The sequence below is a fragment of the Hyaena hyaena genome, unplaced genomic scaffold (genome assembly GCF_003009895.1).
Source record: "Hyaena hyaena isolate Hyena2069 unplaced genomic scaffold, ASM300989v1 scaffold_202, whole genome shotgun sequence".
Classification (NCBI taxonomy): Eukaryota; Metazoa; Chordata; class Mammalia; order Carnivora; family Hyaenidae; genus Hyaena; species Hyaena hyaena.
The window spans coordinates 689951-702179 of NW_024080832.1; the positions used below are offsets into that span (position 1 = coordinate 689951).

Sequence of the window (12229 nt, forward strand, 5' to 3'; positions counted from 1 at the left end):
ACCAAGGTCCCCCCAGATCTGAGCTGCGGGGGTCAGAGCATTCCCCACCACCTCCCCACCTGTGGGGAGTCAGATCTTTCCTCCCCCTGCACGGTTAATTATTAACTTATTTTGCACCAGGGAGGTATTGGGAGCTGGGACCGAGCCTTGGTTTAGAGCAGGTTCCCTGGCATTTAGGAGCAGGTGAGGGGGAGCTGACAGGCAGGGTGGGGAGGAGGCGGGAACTCGACTGGGCCCGCAGTCCAAAGACCTGGAGGCAAGTCACTTATCTCTGCACCTTCACTTGCCCATCCACAAAATGGGAGTGAGACTAAGGCCTGGGCAGCCTCTCTCCAGGGAAGGATGGATTCAAGGGGCCCTCGCTCAATGCGTCAGGCCTGTGTCATCACATCCCTACTTAGCAAATGCTGCCGCCCGCCCCACCCATTCACGCTCACTGACCCCTCGTGCCCCTGCGCCCCGAAACGCGGCAGCTGTGCCTCCCATCCTGCCTGTGGCTGCGGCCACGCAAACAGGAGGACCATGAGGAAAGCAAGTTCTCCTGCTTCTTGGAAAAGCTTTCCGTCTCGCTGGCACATGGCCCAGGGTGCTGGCAGAGTCGGTCCTAACGTGGCAGGCACGGGAGTTCTGGGGACGTGGACAGGGCAGGAGGCAGGCAGGGGTGACGAGGTGGGGGGCCGAGAGGGGCTCTCCAGGGGTGGGGCCTCCTGGGGGTAGGGCGTGGGCAGAGGCCGGGGTGGGGACCCAGGAGCAGAGCGGCCTGTTGGCACTGCCTGGGTAAATAATGTTGGGCCCACAGCACACACGTATGTTTGCACAGAAGGCCTTGAAATCATTCCAGGCCTGCCCTCTGTCCCCCGCGACCCCACCCCACCCTGACCTTTCCTTCCTTGTCACTTAAAGGAGCTCTTGAAAGGGAGAGTCGAAATCAAAGGGAACACCCTTCTCGCTCGCTGGCATTCTCCCCACCACAGGAAATTGTACGGCTGCCATGTTGAAGCTGGGAAGGTTGGGCACTGCACAAGGGAGGGGGCGAGAGGGAGCTGAAATTCGTCCTGGGCTCCATTCCCCGAGCTCCGCCATCGGGAGAGCAAGAATGCTCGTTTCTGAGATATTTGAAGGTGTGGGATGGGCCAGCGGCAAGCCCAGAGGAGCCAGAGGATCTTCCCCACTGGGTTCTTTCCCCGTGCCCCCTCCAGGGGTAAATGCCGCTGCACACCAAGGCTAAGCGGTCAGTCCCCCGCAGTGACCCACGGTGGGCCGGGGGGCCCCCACTGTCCCACTGCGGCACAGCAAATGCCACCAGTAACAGTCCTTTGATGGCTGCCTCTCCCTCTGACTGGCCAGATGCCTTTAAAGTGGCAATTCTCACCTGGGAATGTGTCAGAATTACCCAGCGGCCCTGTTGAAACGCTTTGCTGGGTTTTCCCGGAGCTTCAGATTCAGTAGCTCTGAGGTCGGCCTGAGAAGCTGCATTTTTACCAAGCTCCCAGGTGCGCTGCTGCCGCCGCCTCAGGCATCACGTTGTAAGAAACACATGCACACACATCAACTGGCCCTTAGCAGGTTTATCTGCTCCTTTCCCCCCTGCGGACTCGCATTAGGAGCCTATCTTTGCTGCTAACCTTCCACCTCGCTCCTGACTCATGCTGGGGTCCCAGGCCCCCAGATCGCAGAAATAGCCCCGGAACCCTGGTGTTTTGGTATTGCACTTCTCCAGAGGCCCCTGCCTCACCCAGGCCGCCTGCTCCAATTTGGGGCGCAGAGGAAAAGGGCCCCCAGCAAAGCAGAGCCTGCATGACCCATGTGGAAAGAGACCTCTAGCTCCTGTTTTTAGTACAATTGTTAGCCCCCTGGGGGGACCTTGGGGCGCAGGAGGAATATGGGTCTGAATTTCTGCAGGCCTCAGCCATTCCCCAGAGCGTGGGCCTTCTCACCACACCCCCTACTCTCCTTCTGCCCCTCTCCGCCTCCCCACGCCCCTCCCCTGCTGGGCCTGGAGGTCTGCCCTTCCTCAGCCCACACTCCTCCAGGGCCAGGGGAAAGGAGAGGGCCCTGGGCACTGGGAGGGGCGGGGGGCGGTGCCTTTGAGGAGGATGCGCTGGGTGGGTGCCAGGAACGAGTCCCGAGCCGAGCCGTGGTGTTCCGTGACTGCCTCAGCAGTGTTAATTTATCCACACCCCCTAAATGGCTGTGGAAGGGAAGAGGGCCCGCCTCCCTGACTTGTGAGGGGAATCAACCCCCCCCCCACGTGCTTCTTGCTCCCTCACCTGCCAGGTGAAGGAGACGGTGACCTCCCTTCCCTGCCACAGTCTTTAGGGGAAGAATAAAAGAAAACAAGCTTTGCTATAGCAAGAGAGATTTAGGCTAGCTCTCAAAAGGAACTTCCTCCACAGGACAGTGGACTGGTGATCTGGGCCTGGGCTGGCCCCGGGGAAAGAGGCCTGGACATGAAAGTTTCCTTGTCCGGACCTCAGTTTGCTCATCTACCAAATGGGGCTACTCATGTCCTCCATCGTGAGGACTAAATAAGGTCGAGAACCTCAGAAGCTTGTAAGCACACGGCTCAGCTCATGTGAAGATGTACTGCTCTCAGCCAACCCGGCTTTCTTGGGGAGGGGGAAGCTGTTGACATCTCCCTTTCCTTCCCAGCCAGAGGCCTATCTGCCCAGCCCTGTCCTTTAACTGCCCAGTGACCCGGAAGCCCCAACTCTCTCCCAGGCCCAGTGGGCCCCTCATCCCAATAACCAGCTTAGTGGCCCCCACAGGGATGGGGAAGCAGCCAGACCCTGATTTGCCTTCCTCTCTTATTTCTGCAGACACAGCCACCAGCCCCAGCAACGGCAGCATGGGCAGCACCAGCCCGGGCCTGAGCAGCGTGGCCCCCAGCCGCCTCCTGCTGCCCCCAGACGCTGTGCTGCGGACGGGCCTGGAAAAGGTGGCAGCGGGGGCCGTGGGGCCTGAGAGACGGGACTGGAGCCCCAGCCCCCCTGCCACGCCCGACCAGGGCCTGTCTGCCTTCTACCTCTCCTACTTTGACATGCTGTACCCTGAGGACGGCACCTGGGCCACCAAGGGCCCCGGGGCCGGTGCTCGGGAGGAGACACCGGACGAGCCCGAGCAGTGCCCGGTCATCGACAGCCAAGCCCCCGGGGGCAGCCTGGACTTGGCACCGGGGGGGCTGACCCTGGAGGAGCACTCGCTGGAACAGGTGCAGAGCATGGTGGTGGGCGAAGTGCTTAAGGACATCGAGACGGCCTGTAAGCTGCTCAACATCACAGCGGGTGAGCTTTTCTGCACGCCCACCTCCGTAAGGCGGGTCCCAGGTAGGGCTGAGGTCGCCGGGGGCGGGGGTGGGGGGGGTAAGGGCACACTCTGGCCACCCCCGGCCCTGCCTCTGCAACCCCAGACACGCTGGTGATCTTGCATGAGCGGTCAGCCCACGGCACACAGCAGCTGTGAGCAGGGGAAGGCTCCTGCCCTCTCTGTGCCCCAACTGCTGGAGGCAATGAAATCAGGCTCTTCTCCACCTGGCCCTCCCCCTCCCCTCGGACTCATCTCCACGCTCTCATTTACCCTTCCCCCCGCTACACCTGCTCTTTGGTGTGCCCACGACCCTCACACCTCAGGACCTTTGCATCTCCTGGTTTCTCCATCTAAAACGCCCTTCCCCCAAATATTCCCTTGGCTCGCCCCTTGCCTCCTTCAGATCTTGACTCCGATGGCACTCTCTTGATAAGGCTTTCCCTGGCCCCGCTCTTGAAATCACTGTCCACACCACCGTCTCTTATTCCTCCTTACCTGCTTTATTTCTTTCATCACGTGTATGGTCTCATACCCTGCGTATTTTATTTATCCATTTCATTCCCTGTCTGTCTCCCCCACTGGAATGTACACACCCCAAGGGCAGGGATTTTCATTTGTTTGGTTCACTGCTATCTCCCCAGTTTCTAGAATGACAGCTCGCATAAATAGATGCTCAATAAACAGTAGCTTCTGAATGTGGCAGGCTCTGTTCCAGCACTGGGGGAATGTAGTGGTGAGCACCACTCAAAAGCCCCTTTATCCGCTGAGCTGACATCACAGAGAGGGAAACGGCTCATAGATAAATAGATAAACGTGTGGCCCCGTTGATGGTGAGGAGGGCTCTGAGGAGGAGGGGGCATTAGGAGTTCGGGCATACGTGTGTCAGCCAGCGCCTGGAAGGTGCGGTTGCAGGGCTGCCGCTGTGGCTTGAGGGGCTGCTGGGTCTCCAGCCTCCTGTTCCCGCATCATCTCTCCAGCTTCAGGCAGGCCTGCCCATCTCCTTGGTCCCGGGATCCTGGCGTTTGAGCGTCCCACTCGCACAAAAAGCCTTCGGGTGGCCCTCAGACCCAGCCCCTCCTCCTCAGTCATCCAGGCCCGGCCCCGCCCCCAACCGGCCCAGCTGGTGCACCACCCCAGTCCCCCAGGTGCCCAATGCCCCTGCTGTCCCCGCCCCTGGAGGTTTTCCCATCCTGCTTCCTCACTCACCCCGGGCTGGGGAGGGGCCTACCCTCTGAACAATGGGGACAGGAACAAATGGCCTTGACCCTGGGAAGGAAAATGGGCTTATTAAGTAAGTGGGGGCAGCCTGGCCTGCAGGTCACCCAGCTAGGGCACCAGCTTAGACCACAGTGTTCACTTGGGGGTCCCATTGTGACTGCCTCCAGCCTGGCCTCCACCTGAGGGCCCCGCCAGTCTCGCCCCAGAGCAGCCCCCGGGGGACATCTGGGACCTAGCCAGTGACTCTCTTCCTAGCCTCTGAGGCCTAGAGAGCTGCCCCATAACCACCATTTATCCGTTCAATGCTCTTGCTAGTACGTACCCCGCCCTTTGTTAGGTGTCGGATGAGGGGCTTCAACTCTCTGTGCCTCAGTTTCCTCATCTGTAAAATGCGGTGGGGATTAGGGTTCGGGCTGCAGGACTAATTCCCAGTTGGGTTTTTTATCCTGGTTCCTTGAAGGGCTTGGGGAAGGCAAGAGACAGCTGAGTGAGAAGCTCAGGGGTCTCTGGTTTGATGTCACTGTCCCCTCCAGGGCAGGGGCTTCCTGAAAGGCCTTTTGGAGGGACTGGAGGGGTTGGGAGGACCTGAGGTCTGGGCGAGGCAGGGGGTGCAGAGACCCCAGGCTACCCTGCCCGGAGCCAAGTTTGTTTTTAGGGCCCTGGTCCCTGCCCCTCACTCCCCTCTCTTCTCGGGTGCCCCTCCACGGGGCCCCTCAAGACCTGTCTGGCCCGGCCTGTTCTTACCCCAAGAGCACGCGGTCCAGGCCACAAGCTTCCATGTCCCACGGGTGCCGCGCCAGAGCACAGCCAGCCACATTCGGCGCGGTGGCCTCAAGTAGCCTGTGGAACTGAGGGAGTATGTCTTGTCCAGACCCCATGGACTGGAGCCCTGGCAACGTGCAGAAGTGGCTCCTGTGGACGGAGCACCAGTACCGGCTGCCCCCCGTGGGCAAGGCCTTCCAGGAGCTGGGGGGCAAGGAACTGTGCGCCCTGTCGGAGGAGCAGTTCCGCCAGCGCTCACCTCTGGGTGGGGACGTGCTGCACGCCCACCTGGACATCTGGAAATCAGGTGGGACATGGCATGGGTGAGAGAGGCACCTCCCAAGCTCCACACCAGGGACCCCGAGGGGGACGGCTAGGCCGGGACCCCCACCAGGGTCTCTCTCTGCTGGGCTCTGCTCTAAATCTCAGCCCCACTTGCAGCCCCGGATCCACCTCACCAGCCCCGACCTGCCCCAGCCCTGGGCAAACCCACAGCTCTTAGGGCAGAACGTGTGGGAAGTTAAAAGGCAGGAGTCAGGCTGTGAGGGCGTGGACTGCATCGTTGATGGGGACTGTGGGGACCACAATGTCCTCCTTTGTCCTTTTGAAACTGCATTTGCTTGTTCTGTGTTGTTTCTCATTAAAGGAGTAATGAGGTACTCGTGAATGACCTAAAAAGGCCATAGGGAAAACAGTACCGAGGAAAGGAATTTTCCCGCTCGCCCCCGACCCCCGTCTTCCAGTCCCCCTCTGTGGAGGCAACCCCGGTTATGGGGTTCTTGGGTACCTTGCTGGCGAGAGTCTGGGCATGCACCGAGCAAATGTGCATGTGTGGTTTTCACCCGTTTGGAACCCGGGTAGTGCCAGAGTCTCACACTGTGCTGCTCTTGGTTCATCTTGCATCTGGCTCCCCAACAGCGTCTCCACAGCTGCCCTACTTCTAATGGCTGTGCGCCAGCCCCTCAATGCCCAAGTCGTCCCGTATCCCACTGTGTGCCCCACCCGGAGCTTTGGGGGAGGCAGTGGTTGCCCAGTGAGTGAAGGGCCCTGCCCTTCGGGGCCTGGGATGAGTAAAGGCACGGGACCCACTCGTATGTGTGACCAGTAGAACCCGGGTCCTGCCCCCGCCCACCAGCCAGCAAGCGCCCGGCTAATGAGCCAGGCGGTGATGATGTGGGTGGAGGCGGCTAGCTTCTGCCCCCATCACTTGGCCTTAGCCGCAGCCCCCCCCAAAGCACCTTCTTCCGCCTTTGAGGTCTGCCCTGGGTCTCAACCTTCTCTCCTTGCCCCGCAGCGGCCTGGATGAAAGAGAGGACTTCTCCTGGGGCGATTCACTGCTGCGGTGAGCCCGGGCGGCAGGGAGGGGCGGGGGTGCGGGGCTGAGGGGTGGCTGCCCCCGCTCACCGCCACCCTCCCTGGCTGTCCAGCCTCCGCCAGCGAGGACGGCTGGACCGACAGCGAGGCGGACTCCTCGTGCTCCGGGCAGCCCATCCACCTGTGGCAGTTCCTCAAGGAGCTGCTGTTGAAGCCGCACAGCTACGGCCGCTTCATCCGGTGGCTCAACAAGGAGAAGGGTGAGCCAGGCTCCCCACGCAGCTGCTCCCCACCGCTGGCCTCCTGCCAGGCACAGGGATGGTGGGGGGGTGGGAGAGCTGCCCCCCTGCTTTTGCCCTGAACGCCAGACATGCTGCCATCGTTGGGCCGGCCCGGGGTCTGTGAGCCGCCGTGTCTCCGGCCAAGCTCTGTCCTCTGTAGGGCACGCAGCTCCACCAGGGCCTGGGACACACTAAGGGCTTAGTACTCTGCTGGGAACTGGACACAGTCTTTGCCTTCAAAACACCATAGCTTCATCAGGGAGCCTGATGTGCCCAGTGAGAAACACCACGTGGCCACATACGCAGTAATAGATTTCCAAGAGGCCATGTTAAAAAAACAAACTATAACAGGTGAATTTTACTTCTAAAGTTTATTTATTTATTTTCAGAGACAGAGAGAGTTCAAGTAGGGGAGGGGGAGGGGGAGAGGGAGAATCCCAAGCAGGTCTGTGCCATTGGCACAGAGCCCATGTGGGGCTCGAACTCATGAAACCGTGAGATCATGACTTGAGCCGAAATCCAGAGTCAGACGCTTAATCGACTGAGCCACTCAGGTGCCCTTTAACAGATGAGTTTAATTTTAATAATGTTTTTATTTAATCTAATATTAGAGATTATTAAATTTTCAACACATAATCCATGTAAAATTACTGATGAGATAGTTTTACTAAGTCTTCAAACTCTGGCATGTAATTGACACTTGTAGTACATCTCAATTTGGACTAGCCACATTTCAAGTGTTCAAGGGCCATGTATGGCTAGCGGCTACCTCACTATACAGTGCAGGACTAGATGGTGTCCGCTCGCGCGTGTGTGTTTTGGAAAAAACTCAGAGCCAAGAAACCTGGGTTCTAGGCCCCATCCTCTCATTAGTAGCTATGGGTATTGGGACCTCAGTCTTCTGATCTATAAAATGGGCTGGATTCATTCCCCCAACAAAGCTTCGCTGAGCACGTCCTCTGGTTCTACATTTGCCCAGCCAACATTTACAGAGAGTAAGTGTCCCTCTGGTGCAAGGAGGACTCAGCTGCACCCTGTCCTCGAGGGACCTGACGTTTATAGGAGAACCAGCAGTGAGATGAGCTGGTGTACAGAGTCTGCAGGCACTGCGACAGGGTGCTGGGGGGGTGGGGGGCAGCTGCGCCTTGTTCAGGAAGACTTCTTGGGAGAGGTGACTTGGGCTGAGTGTGAAGGACGAATGGGGCCGAGGGGGTGGAGAGAAGTTCCTGCACAAGGCACAGTAACCCTCATGTATATTTGAGACTTAATGCGAGCCCCGTCCTGAGAAGGCGGTTCCATGATAGACTTCTAGGGAGAGGAGATCAGGGAAGGCAAGGTGGTCTGGGAAGACTTCCTGGAGGGAGTGTGCTGGCCTGGGTTTTGCCAGAGGGTTAGGAGATCTGAGATTGTTAACAATGTAATAGTTCCTCCCAAGGGGGACTTCCCGCTGTGAACACTTTCTTTTACCACTACAACCCCCTCCACCCCCAGGAGGAAGGGGCCTCACACTGCTTCTAAAGGCAGAATATGGCAGGGACAGGCTCCAAATCCACACTTTCCCCCACCTGCTCTGAATTAATCCTACCAGAAAGGGCTGTGTTGGGCTTCAGCGTCTGAGGCCTGCAGAGAGGTCTTTCAGGCCTGGGAACTGCTGGTCAAGGTGGTAGGGGTGGAGGTGGGGATGACCTTGACACATGAGCTGCAGAGCCCCACAGGGCTTCTGTGCAGGGTGTGCAAACCCGATAATGGGAGCAGAGGCTGGTAGGGGCCGGGCCCTCGGGCCCCAAATAACCCACTAAAGTACACAGGCTCCCCCTGCACTCAGGCAGTTTGTGGCTCCCTAGTCTCATTTATCACTTACCGGGGCCTGGGACACACTGCACAGTTCTTTAACCCTCGCCGCAACCTTGGGAGTGGACAGTATGCCCCGCCCCCCTCCCCCGCCTTATGCCCCTCCCCCCCATCCTGGCCCTTGCTCCCCCCCACCACTGACACTGACCTGCTGGCTTTGGTCTTTCTCTCTCCTGCCACGCCCCCGCCTCCCACCGCTGGCGCTCTCTGGGCACCCCCCTCCCGTCCCCCCCAGGCATCTTCAAAATTGAGGACTCGGCTCAGGTGGCCCGGCTGTGGGGCCTCCGCAAGAACCGGCCGGCCATGAACTACGACAAGCTGAGCCGCTCCATCCGCCAGTATTACAAGAAGGGCATCATCCGGAAACCAGACATCTCCCAGCGCCTAGTCTACCAGTTTGTGCACCCCATCTGAGGGCTGCGGGCCGCCCTCGGCAGGCCCCCTCCTGCCCACCCCGTCTCCCGCAGTCCCTGAGCTGAGAGAGAGCGCCGTCTCCTGGCAACGGAGTGTAAGGTCCGGGAGGGCACGGCCCACTGCTTCCAGGGGCATAAATGAGCTCTCCCGGGCCCAGGGGACCCCAGGGTGGGAGAGCTTCCTGCTCGGGGCTGACTGCTCAGGCGCTCAGTCCGCTGGAGGATGTTAGAAGCCTGGGCCGTCCTCCGTGTTCACGGCTCCCCGGGGAAGGCCGTCCCCCGACCCCAGCCTCTGACCCCAGAATTTCCAGAGCCGAGCCTGGAATGACAGTGACTTAGCCATGGCCGCTAGCAGTCCAGCCCTCCCTGCCGCCCATCCTGCACCATGCTTGGCGTGGTGCTAGGAGACATCCGCAACCCCGAGTCGGGGAGCCTGGGGTGCTCCTGGGAACGGATAATAAAGATGCTAGAGAACTACCATGGCCCCAGTGTCTGTGCAGCAAGTGAGTGGCACAACCCTGAGGCCACCAGTGCTCAAAGTGGTTGTGGTCACATTGGCCTTGGGGTGATCACGGGGGGCTTCCTGGGGGAGGTGGCATTGAGCTGAGTCTAAAAGGAAAGGGATAATTGATTGGTAGAAGCTGTGGGAGAGAGACAGTGAGTCCTCAAGGCCTAGGAGGGGCTAGAATGGCCCTCATCTCTGCTCACCCACGTGGGGGCCGGTGGGAAGGCACGGGGCTGGGGCTGAAGAGGGTCTACCTACTTAGGCATGGAAAAAAGGTGGCATCCCCTGTGCCCTCTTGCCGTGCTATAGATCGGGGCTTTCTGGATGAAATGACCAGGGTGCTAACCCTCTTTTGGGGGGGTTGGGAGGGGCCCCTGAGCCCTGAGCCCTGGTCTCTGCTTGGCCAATCAGAATAGCTCTGGGAGGGGCAGCAGGGGTGCAGGGGCACGTCAGCCCCCATTATGGGACCCTGGCTCTGCAGCAAACGGGTTGGAAGGGAGGTGGATTTGTTTGCGGTGTCTCTCTTAGAGGGTCACAGACCTCTGCAATGCCACGTGATGGTCACCGGTGGGGGTCAGAGTGTCTGTGTGTGTGCTTGGGGGGAGAGGGGACCCACCACCTACTCTCCTGGGGGCAGCAACTGTCTCAGCTTCCTCAACATGCCTAGGCATTTCTATGGCTTTTTTGTCATTAACCCTCCGGACAAAACTGTGAGGTGGGCGTTCCTCCCCTGTTCTACAGACAATGAAACTAAGGCTCAGAGCAGTGAAGCAACTTACTCGGAGTCACACAGCCAGTCAGTGGCAGAACCAGGAGCGGGACCCACAAGGACAGCCCGCTCTCTGCCCCTCCACGCTCCCTGCTTTGTGACTGGTTGGCACCCTTAGCCTCCATAACCCGCAGGTTCTGATGACAGGCTCCCGGGGGACCGGGGCTGGGAGGCAGTCAGCGCGGCCCAGACCACTGAGGGTTAAATGCTGCCCTGCTCTGCTGCCTTCTGCCCTCAGCAATTTTATTGTCTCTAGAAGAAAGTTTACTTCTGGCGGTGAGCAAACACCACCTTGGCATCTGTCAGTTGGGATTGGACGGGCAGGAGGAGGGGGCCCTGCCCCGGGCCTGAGTCTCGGCTGTCTGCCTCTTCCCAGGGAGGGGGCCCCCTGGGACGCTGGCGAGAACTCCCCTCCGCTCTCCAGCCTTCCTGCCCTGCCCCAGGGGAGTCCCTGGAGCCACCTGCTTGCAGGTCCCCAGCTTGACCCGAACCTGGGGCGGCTTGGGGTCTCAGGCTGGGGCTGGGAGGGAGGAAAAGAGGGGGGTTGGGGGCTAGGAATGGGGAGCAGGAGCTACTCCAGAAAGGAGAGCTGTGGGGGGCCGGGTGAGGCAGGTCCCTGCCGCGTGGCCAGGGACACATCCCCTCGGCAGGCACACAGCCATCCAGTGACACTTGTCTGCTGACGGCAAACTTCAGAGTCCTCTTCTTCCTCCTCCACACACCTGCCCGGCACTCCATCCAGCCTGGTCCCTGACCCTACTCGCGGGACTCTGCCTGTAGTGCTCCCCACCGCTGCACGGAAGAGGCTGTACAAGTAGGATAAAGCAACCCCTTGTCTTTATCTGAAGCCTCTTCCGTTGGGCTAAAGCCAGGGGCTTGTCACTGCAGGTGGATCTGGGGGATAAAGGACACAAGGTGGAGAACAGATCACCCCCCACCTTGACCTTTTCTCCCCGTCCGAGGCCAGGGGACAGCAGCAGGGCGGGGTGGGGGCTGCAGTGTATTTTCCTTGAATAATGGGTCTGTGTCAGGGCCGTTCAAGGCTGCTGGGGCCAGGGGGGCCTCAGAGAGGCATCTGACCCGACTGGGGGAAGCCAAGGCCGGGGCGCGGGTAAGGATGTGGCAAACTGGAGGCAGAACTGGCCCCGGAACGGCACTCTCACCCTGGCCAAGAGGACCTAACCGGGGGTGGGGAGGCTGGGGCAGGGCCCAGGCAGGAATTTTAAAAAAACGGGGCGCCTGGGTGGCTCAGTCAGTTGAGTGTCTGACTTCAGCTCAGGTCACGATCTGGCGATCTGTGAGTTCGAGCCCCGTATCGGGCTCTGTGCTGACAGCTCGGAGCCTGGAGCCTGGAGCCTGCTTCAGATTCTATGCCTCCCTCTCTCTCTGCCCCTCCCCTGCTCATGTTCTGTCTCTCATAATTAATTAATTAATTAATTAATTAAAACCTGGGGGTGCCTGGGTGGCTCAGTCAGTTAAGCATCTGACTCTTGGTTTCTACTCAGGTCACGATCTCATGGGTTCGTGGGACTGGGCCCCATGTCAGGCTGTGTGCCGATAGCACCGAGCCTACTTGGAATTCTCTCTCCATCTCTCTGTCTCCCTCCCCTCCTCATGCACTCTCTCTCAAAATAAAAAACTTTTTTAAAAAAGTTCAAATCTATTTAGGGGTCACCCTTGAACTGTGATTTGGGACCCCAAACGCCCCAGTGCTCTTGGGCCAGTGCTCATCACCAGGCACGCAGAACAGTAGGGCCTCAGAGACCATCTGTCACCCTCCCTGTGCAGGACCTAGGGTCCCGGAAGGTTA

General features: G+C 59.5%; 1 protein-coding gene across 1 annotated transcript; it reads left to right on the forward strand.

The window, feature by feature from the left end:
* Positions 1–2508: 2508 nt before the first annotated feature.
* SPDEF (SAM pointed domain containing ETS transcription factor) lies at positions 2509–9622 on the forward strand. Its single transcript, XM_039241838.1, has 6 exons — positions 2509–2553; positions 2820–3284; positions 5396–5593; positions 6581–6628; positions 6714–6860; positions 8968–9622. The coding sequence occupies exons 2-6, from the start codon at positions 2849–2851 to the stop codon at positions 9144–9146; spliced, it is 1008 nt and encodes a 335-aa protein (XP_039097769.1). The 5' UTR covers positions 2509–2553; positions 2820–2848; the 3' UTR covers positions 9147–9622.
* The last annotated feature ends 2607 nt before the right edge of the window (positions 9623–12229 follow it).

Bases quoted from the DNA above. Each gene is read 5' to 3' on its own strand.
- SPDEF (XM_039241838.1), top strand. From the start codon at position 2,849: ATGGGCAGCACCAGCCCGGGCCTGAGCAGCGTGGCCCCCAGCCGCCTC. The intron at 5,594-6,580 runs GTGGGACATGGC...CTTGCCCCGCAG, and splicing joins CCTGGACATCTGGAAATCAG to CGGCCTGGATGAAAGAGAGG. The intron at 6,629-6,713 runs GTGAGCCCGGGC...CTGGCTGTCCAG, and splicing joins TGGGGCGATTCACTGCTGCG to CCTCCGCCAGCGAGGACGGC.